The sequence below is a fragment of the Miscanthus floridulus genome, chromosome 11 (genome assembly GCF_019320115.1).
Source record: "Miscanthus floridulus cultivar M001 chromosome 11, ASM1932011v1, whole genome shotgun sequence".
Taxonomy (NCBI): Eukaryota; Viridiplantae; Streptophyta; class Magnoliopsida; order Poales; family Poaceae; genus Miscanthus; species Miscanthus floridulus.
The window spans coordinates 57,915,655-57,930,659 of record NC_089590.1 but is presented as its reverse complement, the minus strand read 5'-3'; the positions used below and the strand labels follow the sequence as shown (position 1 = coordinate 57,930,659).

Genomic DNA, 15,005 nt, shown 5'->3' with positions numbered 1-15,005 from the left:
TGGAGGAGCGTGTGAGCTCCACGGTGCTTCTACGGCCATGGTGGGCATGTTGAAGGAGTTCCTAGTGCTCCCAGTGGCTCCGGCCACGGTGGTGGGGCAAAGCAGAGGCGGTGGTGCTCCGACAAGGTGCGGTGCGGCAACGCAGGGCTCCTGTGGCTTCTTCCTCGGCTAAGATGAGCGTGGTGGGTCTCTCGTCATGGCGGAGCCAGTCGGGGTGTCAACATCGCCTTTACCGCAATGTAGAAGATGCGGTGGTCTCGCCATGGTTGTGCTCTCGGCCATGGCGTGCAGGGTGGTTGTGTCGATGTTCCTGAGCCGCTAGGGGTCGGTGAGGCCAGGCCTTGGGCTATGCGCGTGCAGTGCGTGTGCAGCGTGTCCAGGAGCGGGAATGCTCCGCCTCTGCGTCCCCTAGTTGCGGGAACACGGTGGCGTTCATGGTGAGTACGGCTAGCGCGGTGAGCGGCGAACGACGTGGCTCACCGTAGGGTTCATGGTAGTAGGATGGCGGTGCGGTGGTGAGGCGAGGCCGTGATGAGGTGATGCAGTGCCGTGCCGAGCAGCTACGTTGCTGTAGCTGATCGGGGCGACGCTCTTGGCTCCAGCGAGGTCCTCCCCACAACGGCTTCCTTCTCCTCCTTGCTTCTCCCTCCTCTCTCTCTCTCGTCTTGACGCTGTGTGGTGCTGTGCCACCAGCGGCGGCGGCGAACGGGCTGAGGGTTAGGGCTCACGAACGTTGGCTTTTATAGCCGAGTTCCAAGGGCTCCAATGGCGGATGGCGATCGGGCGGTGGTGATGCTTGCGGCGCATCCGATGGCCCACGTGCGGTAGCGTAAGCGTGGCGTAAGGGGGAACAGGGTCATGCGATGTGCGTGACCCTGGGCCCACGCCTGCTCCACGGTCGGGGCTCGGTCGGGAGGAGAGGCCGGCGTAGGGAGGAAGAAGACCCTGTTGCTGTGCGGCTGACAGAGGGGGCCCATTTGCCAGCTTGTCCTGATGCGGCGGCGTGCGGTGCGTGATGGCTGACGGGCGGGTCTGGGTCGTCAGCGGCTTGTGCGCGCGGGGGCGGCAGGGTGTTGCTAGGCTGGCTTCGTGGGCCGCGTGCACGAGTGGGAGGGCAGGCGGGCTCGGCCAGGCTGGCTCGCAAGGCTGAGCAGGCCTGGGTTGCTGCTCCCTCTTCTTTCCTTTCTCTTTTTCTTTGTTGCCAATTTGGTTAGGGTTTAAACTTAAGCTTCGAGTCATGTAGTGGGTCCCACAAGGTGTTTTAAACGGTGGTCAAAATACATCTCATATATTAGGGATTATTGGCTATTTTTGTTATACAAAAATAGTTGAAGTTTTTATATAGGGGTGTTTTATTCTTCCAACAAATAATTCATTATTTAGGGTTTATCATAAATATTAAGTAAGTTAGTTAAATATCACATAAGGCAAAAGAATCCAAATCACAAGTGGGTTTAAGGATGTATGCATGATTTATTTATTTAGGAATTTAATTACACATGTGGCATAAAACCAAACTATGCTTATGATTTTAACCTAGTTGGGTCACATTCAATCCAAAACTAGGGTTTGGCTTCTACATATGTCACTCAACATCACATAGGGCTTAAACAAAAATTTTGTAGTTGTGATTTTTGGTATGTGGATTTTTGGGTTGTTACAGCGGCGAGGCCGTGCTCGCCCGCAGCGGCTGTCCGGCGGTCGGGGCGGGCCTCCTTGCATCATCTCCACGCGCGCTGCGTCAGATCCACGATGAGGACCGGTTGCGGCAGCTTCACGCGCGCCGCCTCCTTGCTCTCACCGCCGCCGTTGGGGACGAGGCCGCCTCCCTGCACGCTGGGGCCCTCGACGTTGTTGTCGGGGCTCGTGCCGCTGCTGCAGCTCCTCGCCATCTCCTTCTTGGCCGTGGCAGCGCGGGAGGCACGCCTGCACCTCGCCCCGAGCGTGTGGCTGACAAACGGACTCTACCGTAGGGTAAAATGGTCATTTCACCTGCCTGTTTGACACCGTTAAGTAAAAAAGCGGACGAAATGGCTTGGAGAGCAAAGAAGTTCAGAACGGTGGTATATGTGTGCGGCTAACTTTTTTAATGGTCTATGTGTAATTTCAAATTTTTCAATGGCACATGTAAAAGCCTTATCCTCTTGCTCTGCTTCATACAGTCACGACAATATCACCTTTCTCTCTCCGTCTCGTCCCCACCCTACGTGGCCGTAGCCCGGAGAACGGCCGCACGAGCAGGGGGGACTCAGATTGGGTAACGTTCCTTCAGCAAGTCACGGCGTAACGTGTGGCCCTATATCCGACGTTGAAACACCATCCAACGGCTGCCAGCTTTCTCCCATAAGATACTTTAGTTTTCCTCCGTGAAAGCTAGGCGGGAGTGGCTGCTCGTTCGCGCGCTCGCTGGGCTGTTTTTCGGCGGGCTGCGCCGACCCATGCCCACTTCTCGTCGCGGCCGCCAGCGACGCGGCCTTGCGGCACGCGCGGTCCATGACGATGCCCAGCAGCTCCCAGATGGCCCAATCCACGCCCAGGACCGCCACCACCTGCGACGCCATGGTGGCGCCCGCGCGCCGGCATAGGAGCACCAGCGCGGCCGCCGCGCACTCCCGCGCCGACTCCGTGTCGCGCCACATCTCGGCCACCAGCCGCGCCACGGCGCCGTCCAGCGCGACGATCGCCTCCGCGCCACCGCGCTTCGCCAGCGACGCCAGCACCGTGGCCGCGGCCTCCGCCTCGCTGCCCATCGCGGACAGCGCCGCCTCCGCGGCGCCGGCCTCGATGATCCTCGAGACGTTCTCCCGCTCGGCGGACAGGCACAGGAGCGCCGCCAGCGCGTCCTTCTTGGTGCTGGAGGGCCCCATGCGCGCGAGCCGCACGACGCTGTCGACGATGCACGGGTTGCGGCCAAGCCGCCGGCGGTATGCGTGGACGGCCGCCAGGCTGAGCACGGTGGCCGCGGCGTTCTCCTTGGCGCGCCACGTGGCGCCCAAGCGCATCACGTGGCAGAGCGCGTCCACGGCGCCCTCCGCGTGCATGATGCACTTCTTGTTGGCCTCCAGGATGGAGAGGTTGAGCAGCGCCGTGATGGCGTTGAGCTGGAGAGCCGAGTCCTCGGACAGGAGCAATGGCACGAGGAGCCCCGCGGCGCCGGCCTCCCCGATGAGCGCGCGGTTGTCGGACCCGGACTTGGCTAGCTCCCAGATCTCTTGCACCACGCGCTTGGTCGCCTCGGGGGAGAACGAGGCTGACAGCTTCTTCTCGAGGAATGAGGCGGTCATGCGCGCCGCCTTCAGCGCGGCCTTGTTCGCGCCTACCACCACCGGCGCCGGCTCGGCTTTCCCAGACTCGCTGCTGCTCTCCATGGGGATGTCGTTCTCTCGGCACCACCGCGATATCAAGTTCTTGAGCGCCTTGTTGGGCACGAGCTCCAGATTCGGCAGCACCTGCCCGGTCTTGGGGCACGTGGATTTGTCGGCGCCGAACCACAGCGTGATGGAGTCGCGGTCGTACGTCTAACCCCTAGAAGCCACGACGGGGTCGCCCATCAGCTCGAGGGAGATGGGGCACCGGAAGTCCGGTGACGGCGACGGTGGCTCCGCGTCATCGTCGCCGTCGCCGTCGTCGAGATCCACCTTGGAGTCCACTGACCACGGCGTGGCGGCACTGAAGAGGACGCACTTGGCGTAGCGGAGGAGGCCGACGAGGGCGATCATCGACGACGTCCACTTCTCGGCGACGCGGTCGCCGATCTCCCGCTCCAGTGTCTCGATCTCGTCGCTGCAGCTGGCGGGGTCATTGATGCCCACGTCCTCCAGGACGCCCTCCAGCCTCTCCCGCTCGGGCACGATCTCCCGCTCCACCTCCTGGATGAGCGCGAGCACGCCGGCCTTGAGCTCCAGCTCCGGTGCCGCCACGCGGCGGCACTGCCGTGACGCGAGCGCCAGGTGGTCCGACACGTCGTCGGCGAGCCCGAGGTCCGCGACGGGGAGCAGGTCGAGGAGCGTGGCGAGGTCGTGCTGGAGCTCCCGCGCGCGCGCCGCCACCTCGTCCGACTGGAGCAGCAGGCGCGTGCGGCTGCGCGCGGCGCAGTCGGCCACAAGCGCCTTGAACCGCTGCAGCACGAGGAGGAGCTCCCTGAGGCACAGCGACCACGGGCGGTGGCGCAATACTGCTCGGGTAAGCGTAGGACTGCTTGGCCCAGGCCGGCGGCGACGCTGCTGAACAGCGCCCCGGCGTCGTTGTATGCAGCTCGACGGCTCGGCCCCTCCGGACGACGGGCGGCGGCGCAGGACTGCTCGGGTCGGCGGCGGCGAGCAGTGGGCACGGGTCGATGCAGCCCGCCGAAAACCAACGTAGCGTGCGCGAACGAGCAGTCACTTCCGTCTAGCTTTTACGGAGGAAAACTAAAGTATCTTGTGGAGCCATCGGATGGTGTTTCAACGTTGAATATAGGGCCGCACGTTACGCTGTAACTTGCTGAAGGAACGTTACCCAATCTGAGTCCGGGGGGTGGTGGTTCCTACTCCGTGCATTCCCCGTCGTGTGCGGCCGCTCCCCACGCCTCATCACACCGCCTCGCCGAGACCCGCAGGTACGCCTTCTCAGTTCCCATTGGGACTCCTCCGTCTCCCCAGGGTCACGGGTCCGCGCCGCCTCAGATCCGGGCACGGCTTCCCCGTTGCGCCACCGCCTTGGTGCGGCGGTGCGGCCAGTGGAGAAAGATTGAACTCTTGGTACTTCCATGGCAGCTGTATGCACGCACGCAAACGTTCATTTGGGTTGCCTCTGTAGTCCCGGGCCTTCCCCACTCCGGAGAAAGCATGGCTGCTCGGCCCTGTGATCCTGGATCCTCCTCTTTCGGGCATCCAGGTTCCATCTAATTCCGATTTGGTAGTTAACTTTTCCAGCTAATGGTTTTAGCTCTTCTTGCATTTGTGGTGTCCGAGATTGATAGGTGACCTCATGCCACTTGCGACCTTTTTTCCCACTGTTTTAATTTCTCCCTTTGCATGCGCCTGTGCCCACGGAGAGAGAACGGGAGAGAAAGGAGAAATTGCCGTGACCGTGAGAAGCAAAGCAAGAGGATAAGGTAGAAGGAGACACGGGTAAAACGGTCACGCCTGGTAAAAAAAAAGATGGGGTAAGAAATTTACAAAGTTGGAAAAAACACGAAATGTCAAAATAGCGTGAAACACACCTTTCATAAGACCATTCTGGTGAAGCCCACAAACTTAAGGACATTCTAGCGAAACCCACTCCCCGTAAGGGCAAAATTCCCATTTTCTCGAGCAGCAGAGGGCGTCTGGGTACTCCTCCCCTCTTCCTTTCCTTGATGTGCCTTTAAATTTGGCGATTAACTGATTAGGAATCTGAACGTTTTGAATTAGACTATTGGACTAGAGAAGCTGAATTATTTGTATGAAATATGTAGTTTTAAGCACTTCCAAAGTATGAGAAAATTTCATTTGTCTGGCGCTCTAAATTTTTTTAGGTACTATGTAATGTTTCAGTCATGTAAGAGTGTTTGATGGATTGACTTGAACGCTCTATTGCAATTGGCATAATTTCGAACTTATGAAATATTGAACTGTTACAGTTGGTACAGTGACTATGTTATTGGTAACAGGAAAACCTGTGTGCTTCCATCCATAGATTGTGCATAGCTGTGCATATTTTCTGGATGCTGCTCCCATGTCCCACTTGAATTCCACCTCTAGTTCTTCCTTTGTGGAATCATTTTGCTTATATGGATGAAACTATGAGGTTTCTCAAAGGTAACGTGCTTGCTCAAACTCTGAAGCACCTAATAATTTGAAGACAATAAGGGTATTTGGTGTGTGAATTTTGTCCAACTTTAACCCTTTAGCCCCAAAGTGATGGAAATGGTATTGTTCGAAATTAAATTGGAAAATGTTGTGGTATTTAGAGGAACTGAGGCAAAGTTTTGTCAACTCAATGACATTCTTCCTCTACATTTTTCTTTGATTATATTACTTAGTGGTATGGTCAGAAGCTGGAGATTTGGCCTTCAAGGTCACTTTTTGTAAATCCTTTAAGCTTGTTCTGTTTTCTACCTTAGATGGTGCATTCCTGTTATTGTCTTCCAGATCTTTGTGAATCATGATGGTGTGTAGTCAGAGTAAGCTTGTGTTGACTGACTAAAGTACTGCACTATAAGTGAAACTAAAGGATAAATAAGTACATTATGCGTATAATTGCATGATGTGAACCACTACATACTTCTGCTGACTAACAATATGTTGTTTTTAGTCTACCATATATATATACCCTTATTTCTGTATACCATTTCCTGCACTCCCCTGAGTCATGTCATCGGCCATTTGTTGCTGACAGATTGACAACCTACGGCCTGAATTCGCCTATAGTTGCCCGTTCGGTCCTTCCACTCTTCCAGCCTTCTTCCTGCGTACCCAGAGTGGGAGAGGCACAAATCTTCAGTCCGTCCTGCTTGACCATGCGCTACTGCTGTTCCTGTTCTGCTCCGCCTCCTCGCACGCCCCCAGCTATCCCTGGCGCCGCGCCTGTCGTCCGCGGCCACCTGTGTCTACGCTGCCGCCCTGTGTCGCTGCTGGTCTGTTGCCGGCATCGGCGTGGTGTATTCGCACCGCCCGTGTTCTGTGCGCTGGTTGCCTCCGCCGCCTCCGTGGCTGCCTGTTTTCGCTGTTGGTATTTCTCTTTGCCTCCGCCAACCCTGTGCCTGTGCCTTCCCCGCATTCTCATTCCTCTTTGAGCACGGTAAGGTCCCCAGCTGTTGTTTCTCTGCCCTTCCTGTTCTATGCCCTTCAAGTGCTTGATCAAATGTCCAAAACGAGTCTGCTTGGTAATTTTGCTTATGTTCGTTGTCTTGCAGTGTTTCTATACCAATACCATCCAGCGCACAGGGCTTCTATTCTTTGGGGGGGGGGGGGGGGGGGGGGGGGGGGGAGCCTCCAATCACTTTCGCCACCACCCTCCTCGCCAGCTTCCTGCCGCCAGTGCTGCCTGGACGCAGCGAGCGCCTGGTCCGTCCTAACCTCACTCGTGCGCCACCATTTGTCCAGCAGATCCCAAACCTCTCTGGCGCTTCTCTCTGTTCGATTTGCCACATCAGTCAGCTGCCTAGTTATTCTCGGTGTGCACTATAATTTAGGAACTTCCAGCTACCTAATGCATACACCCCTTCAGTGCAAGCATTTTCAACTATTAGAGATGTTGTAATAGAGTGATATCTGGTAGTACCATCAAGCACACTGCATATCTGAATCATTGGAGCAATAGACGACCTAAAATAGCATTGTACCATTATTCTCTATATATGCGTGAAAGGGCTTATAGCCTAGTGGTTATGAAGATTCAGTAGCACCTCCAGGTCCTGTGGTAGCGAATTTAGGCTGGTTAAAATAATCCCCTCATCGGAAAGCTGGGGTTCAGGGATTTTCTCGGCCAGCAAGGTGGTGTTCTTTTATCTTAAAAGCAATGCCCTAGGGAGGTCATGCCCCTGGCTGGTTGAGTTTTTTACTTTTTCCCTCTGAATATGCTGCTGGTAATATGGCCAGTCATTATAGTCCTTCTATTATTACTTGTGCGTACCATCTTTTTGTACTCTGCATAATTTATTTCCTTTTTGACTTGTATTCTGGATTTTTTTTTATTTTACTATATATGCACAATGACAATGTCATCTCTTATGGCTGCTTGTTTGATAGAGAAAATATTTCTGTCTATGCAGTGCAAATATCTCGATGTCAGGTGTTTCAAATTCTATCGCCGCTGGTCTTCCTAGCTATGGGCTATATGCAGAGACAAGGTTTCTCTCACAGAGCTATAGGAACTTCGCACGGAAATCCTCTTACAAGTATCTCAGAATCCGTGCAGTGCAGGGAAATGATGGGCGTCGAAGGCTGGTTGACATAATCCGAACCATTCCAGAACTCTCAAGGGACTATTTTAGAAGCCGGTCGAGGCGAGCTCTTTTTGGTGGCATCTCGCTGCTTGGCGGCTTTTACGTTGCACAGACAATCTCACTCTCTTTCGGTGCATTGGGTGTGAATGATGTTCTAGCGGCAGTTGTTTGTGTCCTGCTGACTGAGTATGTGACAAAGTTCTATTACAGCCGGCCTAAGGTTACCTTCCCCATTGCTCTCCTCAACAACTTCAAGATGGGTTTCACATATGGCCTGTTTATTGACGCCTTCAAGCTTGCTAGCTGAACTGCACTATGCCCTGCTTGGCTGTTTCTTTGTACGCTCTTGATCACCACAAACATGACTGTATACATACAGTCATTCTTGTATGTGAAGATTGAATCCAGTTGTTTTATAGTCTCGGGATAGCTGGATCAGAGGATACATAACCTTTTAGATTACATGGAATTCATCTCTGCTGTGCAAATTTGCAAACTTCAGGTTAATCCAAGCTAATTCTGAACTGAGCGGCAGTAAAGTTGCTATTGGGTTACCGGCTGCTGTTACTGTTGCCAAATTTATAAAGTCCTTCAGTAACATCACATCAGTGTGCCTTGATTGCTAGCAGTGATGTGACGAACATGAGAAATTCCAGTGATGCTGTATGAAGACGTGTTTGAATGTTTGGTCTGTGCACAGCTTTAGGTGGTTTCTTGGCACCATGCTGTTTTCTGATTGTTTTGGCTGTTTCTCTGAATCTCTAATGGCTGCCTGTGCACTGAGAAGAGTTGTGTTCCTAGTTGGTTATACAGACCAGCCTGGACTAAAATACTGGCATGGATAATCTAATTAGAAAGTCAATTCATGTATTCCCGGCATCTATTGTTCATTGGGTGCTACTGCTACACAATACTACTGTAGTATTATTACTGATATATACAGTACAAATAGAATGGAAGAACTACCAGGCCTACTGACTATATAATGATTATTGAACTGGCATTGGGAATGGATGCCATTTTATGTTTGAAAATTGCAGTCAGTGAGTTGTGATGATCTACTTTGGGACGCGATGTGAATAGTCATGGTCTTTACGTGCTGATTTTTCTTTTTCTTTTTTGTTGGGTTTCTCCTTGCACAAGGATTGTTTTAAGCTCAGAATTTGCATGCTAGGTACTATCCATTCATAGACTTATGTGATACTTTTTGTACAAAATTTTCATTCTAGCTACTATCCATACATAATTTTTTGTGATACTTTTTGTACACACGTTTAAAGGTGCAACCATGTGTTGGTGATTCAGTGACGCCATGTCGGGCGTCAGCTAGTCTCTTCTGTACATTGTGAACGGGTATGGCATTTTCTATTCTTGCGAAGCTCTTGTTACACATGTGACTATGTGAGCTCTTTCCTCCATCTATTTTTCTATATGAGAAAGTGCATATAATAAAGCACCCGTGAGTGTCAGCAAATGGTCATGCAGTTACATGCAAACAAAAAAAAGGTTCCACTAAAACGAGGAAGGCAAAAGACTCCGACAAATTAAAAATATGTTTCACAGCTGGGAGTTTGTGGTGTCAAACTTTCTCTCATTTTTATATTTTCTTCAGCCTTGCCTTTCATTCCTTTAATGAAGCCACCAATAATCCTTGCTGCAAGATTATGGACCATGGAGTTTCCTGTGAAGTCAAAATGTACATGAGCTTCCACTCAATTTACAGGAAGACATGAATGGATACTTGCTTTCTTCTCTGATTAGTACCAATATATTTAGTACGAGAAAGATTTCTTAATGTGGTAACACTACACAAAAAGGGGTGCTAACTCTGAAATAGTCATCTTGCTACTTGCAATATGTTGAACAGAAAGCATCAGTGTGTGTGTGTGTCTCTCTCTCTGAATCTTCAAGCGCACACTGTAAATGAACTTGGCAACTTGCAAATTGCAAAATTGCAATACCATTAGGCTATGTGGGTAGTATATCAAATGGGCTATCACAGTAGTTGAACAGGACTGTGTGCCTTAATGTGATATGCGGCTGGACATTTTGTCAAACATGTTGCAGGCAGTAGAGGCGGTATCGCTTAGTCGTGCTAGTTGCTCACTGCCATCGTACTCCTGTAGGCAACCAGCTAGGTGTGATGGTGGCTGGGTGCTTCCGGGTTAGCCGGTCAGGGGACGCCAGTGTAGGTGGCCGGAATGCCTTTACCGCTGTCCCCTTCCGGGCTCCCGGCGGTTGACCATGGCTAGCCTCCACGCCCTCTTCCGTGGTTTCGCCTAGACTGTTGCTGGCGGTAGCACGTGATGTGGTGGCGCGGCCAAGCCCTGGACTGCGCCGTCACCGCTCAAGAGCAGACACGACCGCGCCATTGGAGATTTGGAGGCGACATGCGTATCCGATGGGGAGAGCCGGGCGTGGCTCGCGGCCGAGGATGGGTTACAGCCTTATGGGCCACCACTGCGGCCGTCCTCCTTCCCTTTCATAATCGCGACATGTGCCGCCGTCACGAGCGGGAGGCGCGGTGGAGGAGGGCAGCCAGGCCGAGAGCGGGCAGATGAGGGGGGAGGGGGAGGGGCAGGCCCGGCGCGGCGGCCCGAGCCACCGTGGTGCGTGCGGGGGCCCCGGCCACCTCAGCTCGGGCTGGGGACCCCGGCGACTCCGGCGCAGAGGACGCGAGCAACCGGCGGAGTGGAGTATTCACGAAGCGCCAGGAGAGACGAGCGGGACGGATGGGATCAACGGCTAGATCAACACCGACGTGGGAATCGGACGGTTCATTAAAAACAAGCGACGTGGCCCAATGACGTGCTCGAGCTTGGCTGCAGTTTAGAAAGAAAGAGATGGAAAACATGTTCGCTAGACGCTAGCGTAGCCTCCACTGAACACACAGGTATGGCTGGATATCGAGCCAGCTCCCCTCGTTATGGCTCGGCTCGTTATGGCTTTTATACGAACGAGTCAGAAGTTTAGCTCGGCTCAGCTATTAGCGAGCTCGAGCTAGCTCGTTTGGCTCACGAGCCAAAGCACAAAAACATATTACATGGAGATTATAACCACAAGTCAGCAACAAACACATCACATGCATATTTTAAATGAAATAAAACAAAATACATGTGAATTCTACAACGAAAAATATAATTATGTTATCATCCATGTGTTAGGCGATAGGCAAAGTGATACATGGGCTGATTATGTTGAGAATCGGCCTATGTACGGATCTCTAGATCCGTTTTTCCCGTTTCTGATCCCAAGAAAGAGGCGTGTAGATCGAAGTCGCAGATAGATCCCGTCTCCCTTGTCCAATCCCAAGAATAAAACATAAGAACACACATGAGACACAAGTATATAAGGAGAGCCATCTCTTCATAGTCCTTTCACGTATACATCTAATCCCTTTATATATGTAGATGCCTTCAGGGCATATATGGTAGTTATGATGGCATATAGGTAGGAGCCCATCAGGGCATATATAGTATGAGCCTATCAATTTTCTAATTGAGAAATTCTTAACAAATTAAAGTTGTTGGCTTGTTACTTATCTTAGCTTGTCTCGTGAGCTTGCTCGAGCTGGCTCATTAACTAACCGAGCTAAACTGTTGGCTTAGTTTGTTATAAAAATTCAAACGAGTTGAGCCGAGTCAAGCCACTAACGAGCAAGTCGAGTAAGCTAGCGAGCTACTGGTTTTTCGTCTAGACCTCCGAATGGAATGCGATGCTGCAAGCATGATGTCTCGCGGTCGCGGGCGGTAAAGCACCGCATTTTCGCAGTGTCCCATCTGCGGATCTGCTGCCTCTGGTTATGCCGTGTCCATGAGACACCGCGTCAAACAAATCCAATATGGAGGCCGATGTGTCCATGGCCCGCTTTGGCATATGGGCCTTTTGCCCGTGTTTTCTCTTGAAACGGACTGGTCGTGCATGGGCCAGGTACACGAGGACGACAAGTAAGCAAGCCATGTTCACTGTGCGCTCCACCGAACTGTCGGGCAGGAGGGCGGTGACAAATGCAATGACATGAGCAGTCTGATCGCTCGATCGTGGATTATAAATTGAAATAGTATTTTTCTTTCACACTTAATAGACAGTAGTAAATAATTCACGATCATTTATGGTCTGCCGAACAGGTCCGTGCATCCATATCAAAGCCGCCACTGGCTTGGTCTTTTTTTCAAAGAAAAAAAAACAGCTAATGGGGCTTGGTCTTTTTTTCAAAGAAAAAAAAACAGCTAATGGCTTGACGTTGACCACTCGCTGACGCCTTGAGGCACAGATAGCGCTAGCGCTATCTAGTGCAATACCGACGAGCGATCCAGTGTTAAAGACATTTTATCAAGAAGACGCATGATCAGATGACATAAGCTAATAGCCGGCCTGATTAATTAAAAATAAAATCAGGTCAGCTGCAGTACGGCGTCGCCATCAAGCCGCGTAGAGTGTATATATACACACACGTGTACCGCGCGGACCTTTCTAGAAGTGGCTGTACTATTTCAATCGCCCCCGTAGTTTGACCTTCTAGTCATGTTCGCTTGCTCGTAAACGATCGTAAATTTCTAGCCAGGAACAGTGTTTTTCTCTCACGCCAAACCAGCCAACAGTAAATAATCCATGATACGATACGGCCTCCCGAACAGGCCGTAGATATGGCATCACTGCATGTCTGCATGCATTGCAGATTCGTAGGGTTTGACCTCCGTCGCATCTTGCATGGCCTTGGTCGCCAAGGAAACGCACGGCCACGGCAGGCAGCCGGCGACGTGCGTAGAGTACGTACGTACACCTTGCTTTACAAGCAAGAAAAGGAGGTTGAGAGGAAAGTCCAGGGATCGGATCGGAGTAACCATATGCCTTGCCGCCGCGTTGCTATGTTAGTTATATGCTCCTCTATTCGTTCCAAATTATAAATCGCTTATTTTGATACTCCCCCGTACTAAAAAAAATAAAGTCATTTTGGATAAGGCTTGGTTCAAACATTGAGAATATAAATCATGAATAATTTTTAAGTTGTTGAGCTTGGAAATGTGAAAGCCATATAAATAGATTTATCTTGAAAAATACTTTCATAAAATATATATATATATATATATATATATATATATATATATAACTTTTTGATAAATATTTTTTATAAAAATAAGGAGTCAAAGTAATACCTTGGAGATCGTGTCGCTGTCCAAAACGACTTTATTTTTTTAGTATTGAGGGAGTATGCATCTAAATAAAATAATATATCTTGATACATGACAAAATGGATTAAACAACAAAAGTCAAAGCGACGACCAATGCACTTGACTATTCTTTAACTGTCAGCTGTGACGTACGATTAATAACGGTTTAAGAAAGCGTGGAGAGAAAAATATTAGCACTAGTCCACACGGCAGAAAAAAAAAGGCCACATGATTCACATGGCAAGTGCACGGCAAGTAGCCTTTAAAGTACCAGGAAATCGTCGCGTTTCTTGTGCGCGTTTTCGTTCGGTTCGTGAGAACGAATACGGGGTTTTTGGCTTGTCAAAAGTTTAATTAAAGGGGTTGTTTTTGGAGGGTGTTTTTTTTAGAAGCAGCTGTTTTTTCGTAGTTCATTTTTGAAAGCTGGTTTGACTCTGCTTTTGGCTTTTGGCTTTACGCTTTTCGAAATTGGTGGAATAAAAAACTCTTCTATAGTTGTTTCAAGAGAGATAAAGATAAAAGGTATATTTTATACTTGTTTAACTAAACAGCTTTCAGCTTTTCTACAGCTCACAGCCCACAGCAGCTTTTCCATAGCTCACAGCTCACAGCCCACAGCAGTTTTTTCCCACAGTCACAGCTCAACCAAACATGGCCACAGTATCGGATCGGAACGTGGTCAGTCACCCACGAACAGCCGGCGTTGCCTTGTTGCCTTGTTGGGTAGGCAGCGGCATTGAGGAGAACTAGAGAAGGTGCGCCGTACTGCTACCATCCTTGACAAAAGAAAAAATAAAATAAAGTGTACTATTTTTCAACCTATAACCTATTCAATCTCAAATTACAAAAGCAGATAATAGACAGCCTCCAATTCTCAAAACGGAACAAATTTAGTTCTCTAGTTTTCTATTTTGCAAAATAAGGAAAATATGATTTACTATACTATTACAGATCATAAATAAATTATTTTAATCAGAAAAACACGAAGTTGGTACCTATTTTTTCTAGAAAAATATCACCTACCTGTTTAGGATCTACATATTATTTAAACTGACTTTCAGTTGCTATGGCTTTATTGCCGCTCGTAGTTGTGCTCATTTTCTAAAAAATAAATAAGATCCAAATGACTATAAACAAAGCACCAACATATATATAACATTTCAAACTAAACTATTATAGTTTTAATATTTTATGATTTTTAGTGATCGAACTAGATTTTTTATATTTATAGAAAATAGAAATCTACTTTAAAGCCAGTTAGAAGATCAAATTTATTCGGTTTTAACAATTGGAGAACGTTTTGTTACTCGGTTCCATACTTTGACGGTGAAAATCATGGTAACGTGTACTAAAAGGAAGCAATTCTTGTTTTTCAAAAAGTGGAACAATTTAAATTTTAACTAAAGTTTTATAAAAAGCACAAACATTCATGATACTAGATAAGTATTGACAGATTAATTATAATTAATTATTATAAAATACATTGTAGTAAATTTTATTGGAGATGTAAATGCTAAAATTATTCATTATAGATTTGGTCAACTTACATTAGTTTAACTGGAATATTTTTTATACTTATATTTTTATTAGGGGAGCGGGAGTAACTCAAAAGTATATTATTTATTTATATAAAAAATCCACATCTCACCACGGTACCACCGCGGCGCCGCAGCACGCAGCGCCGCTCTAGGCTCGCCCACGGTGTGAAATTTTTGTATTTTGGTCTCTTTTGAAAATAATTTTTCAAAAAATACCTACGCCAAAACATTTTCTGAAAATAGACCATTTTTAGGCGTCTTAGCACATGACGCCGAAATATGAGGCTCAGCGTCGTGTCACTCAACGCCGAGGTATTGTCACGTCACGGACGACCGGGGTCGTCGTCGACACGGTGACGCGTGGGTCCGAGATGTCGGCGTCGTGTC

The 15,005-nt window shown here is 49.5% G+C and overlaps 1 protein-coding gene and 1 pseudogene across 7 annotated transcripts; one reads left to right on the top strand and one right to left on the bottom strand.

Annotated features, from left to right (window-relative positions):
• Positions 1-1,721: 1,721 nt before the first annotated feature.
• Positions 1,722-4,749, bottom strand: LOC136492012 (U-box domain-containing protein 16-like; annotated as a pseudogene).
• LOC136490851 (uncharacterized) lies at positions 4,479-8,371 on the top strand. Of its 7 annotated transcripts, XM_066487039.1 has the most exons (3): positions 4,611-4,875; positions 5,633-5,780; positions 7,736-8,371. In XM_066487039.1, the coding sequence occupies exon 3, from the start codon at positions 7,749-7,751 to the stop codon at positions 8,214-8,216; it is 468 nt and encodes a 155-aa protein (XP_066343136.1). In that variant the 5' UTR covers positions 4,611-4,875; positions 5,633-5,780; positions 7,736-7,748; the 3' UTR covers positions 8,217-8,371. The 7 variants fall into 7 exon arrangements, with proteins under 7 accessions (XP_066343135.1, XP_066343136.1, XP_066343134.1 ...); XM_066487038.1 differs by lacking the exons at positions 4,611-4,875; positions 5,633-5,780 and adding an exon at positions 4,479-4,597; XM_066487037.1 differs by lacking the exon at positions 5,633-5,780.
• Positions 8,372-15,005: the final 6,634 nt, after the last annotated feature.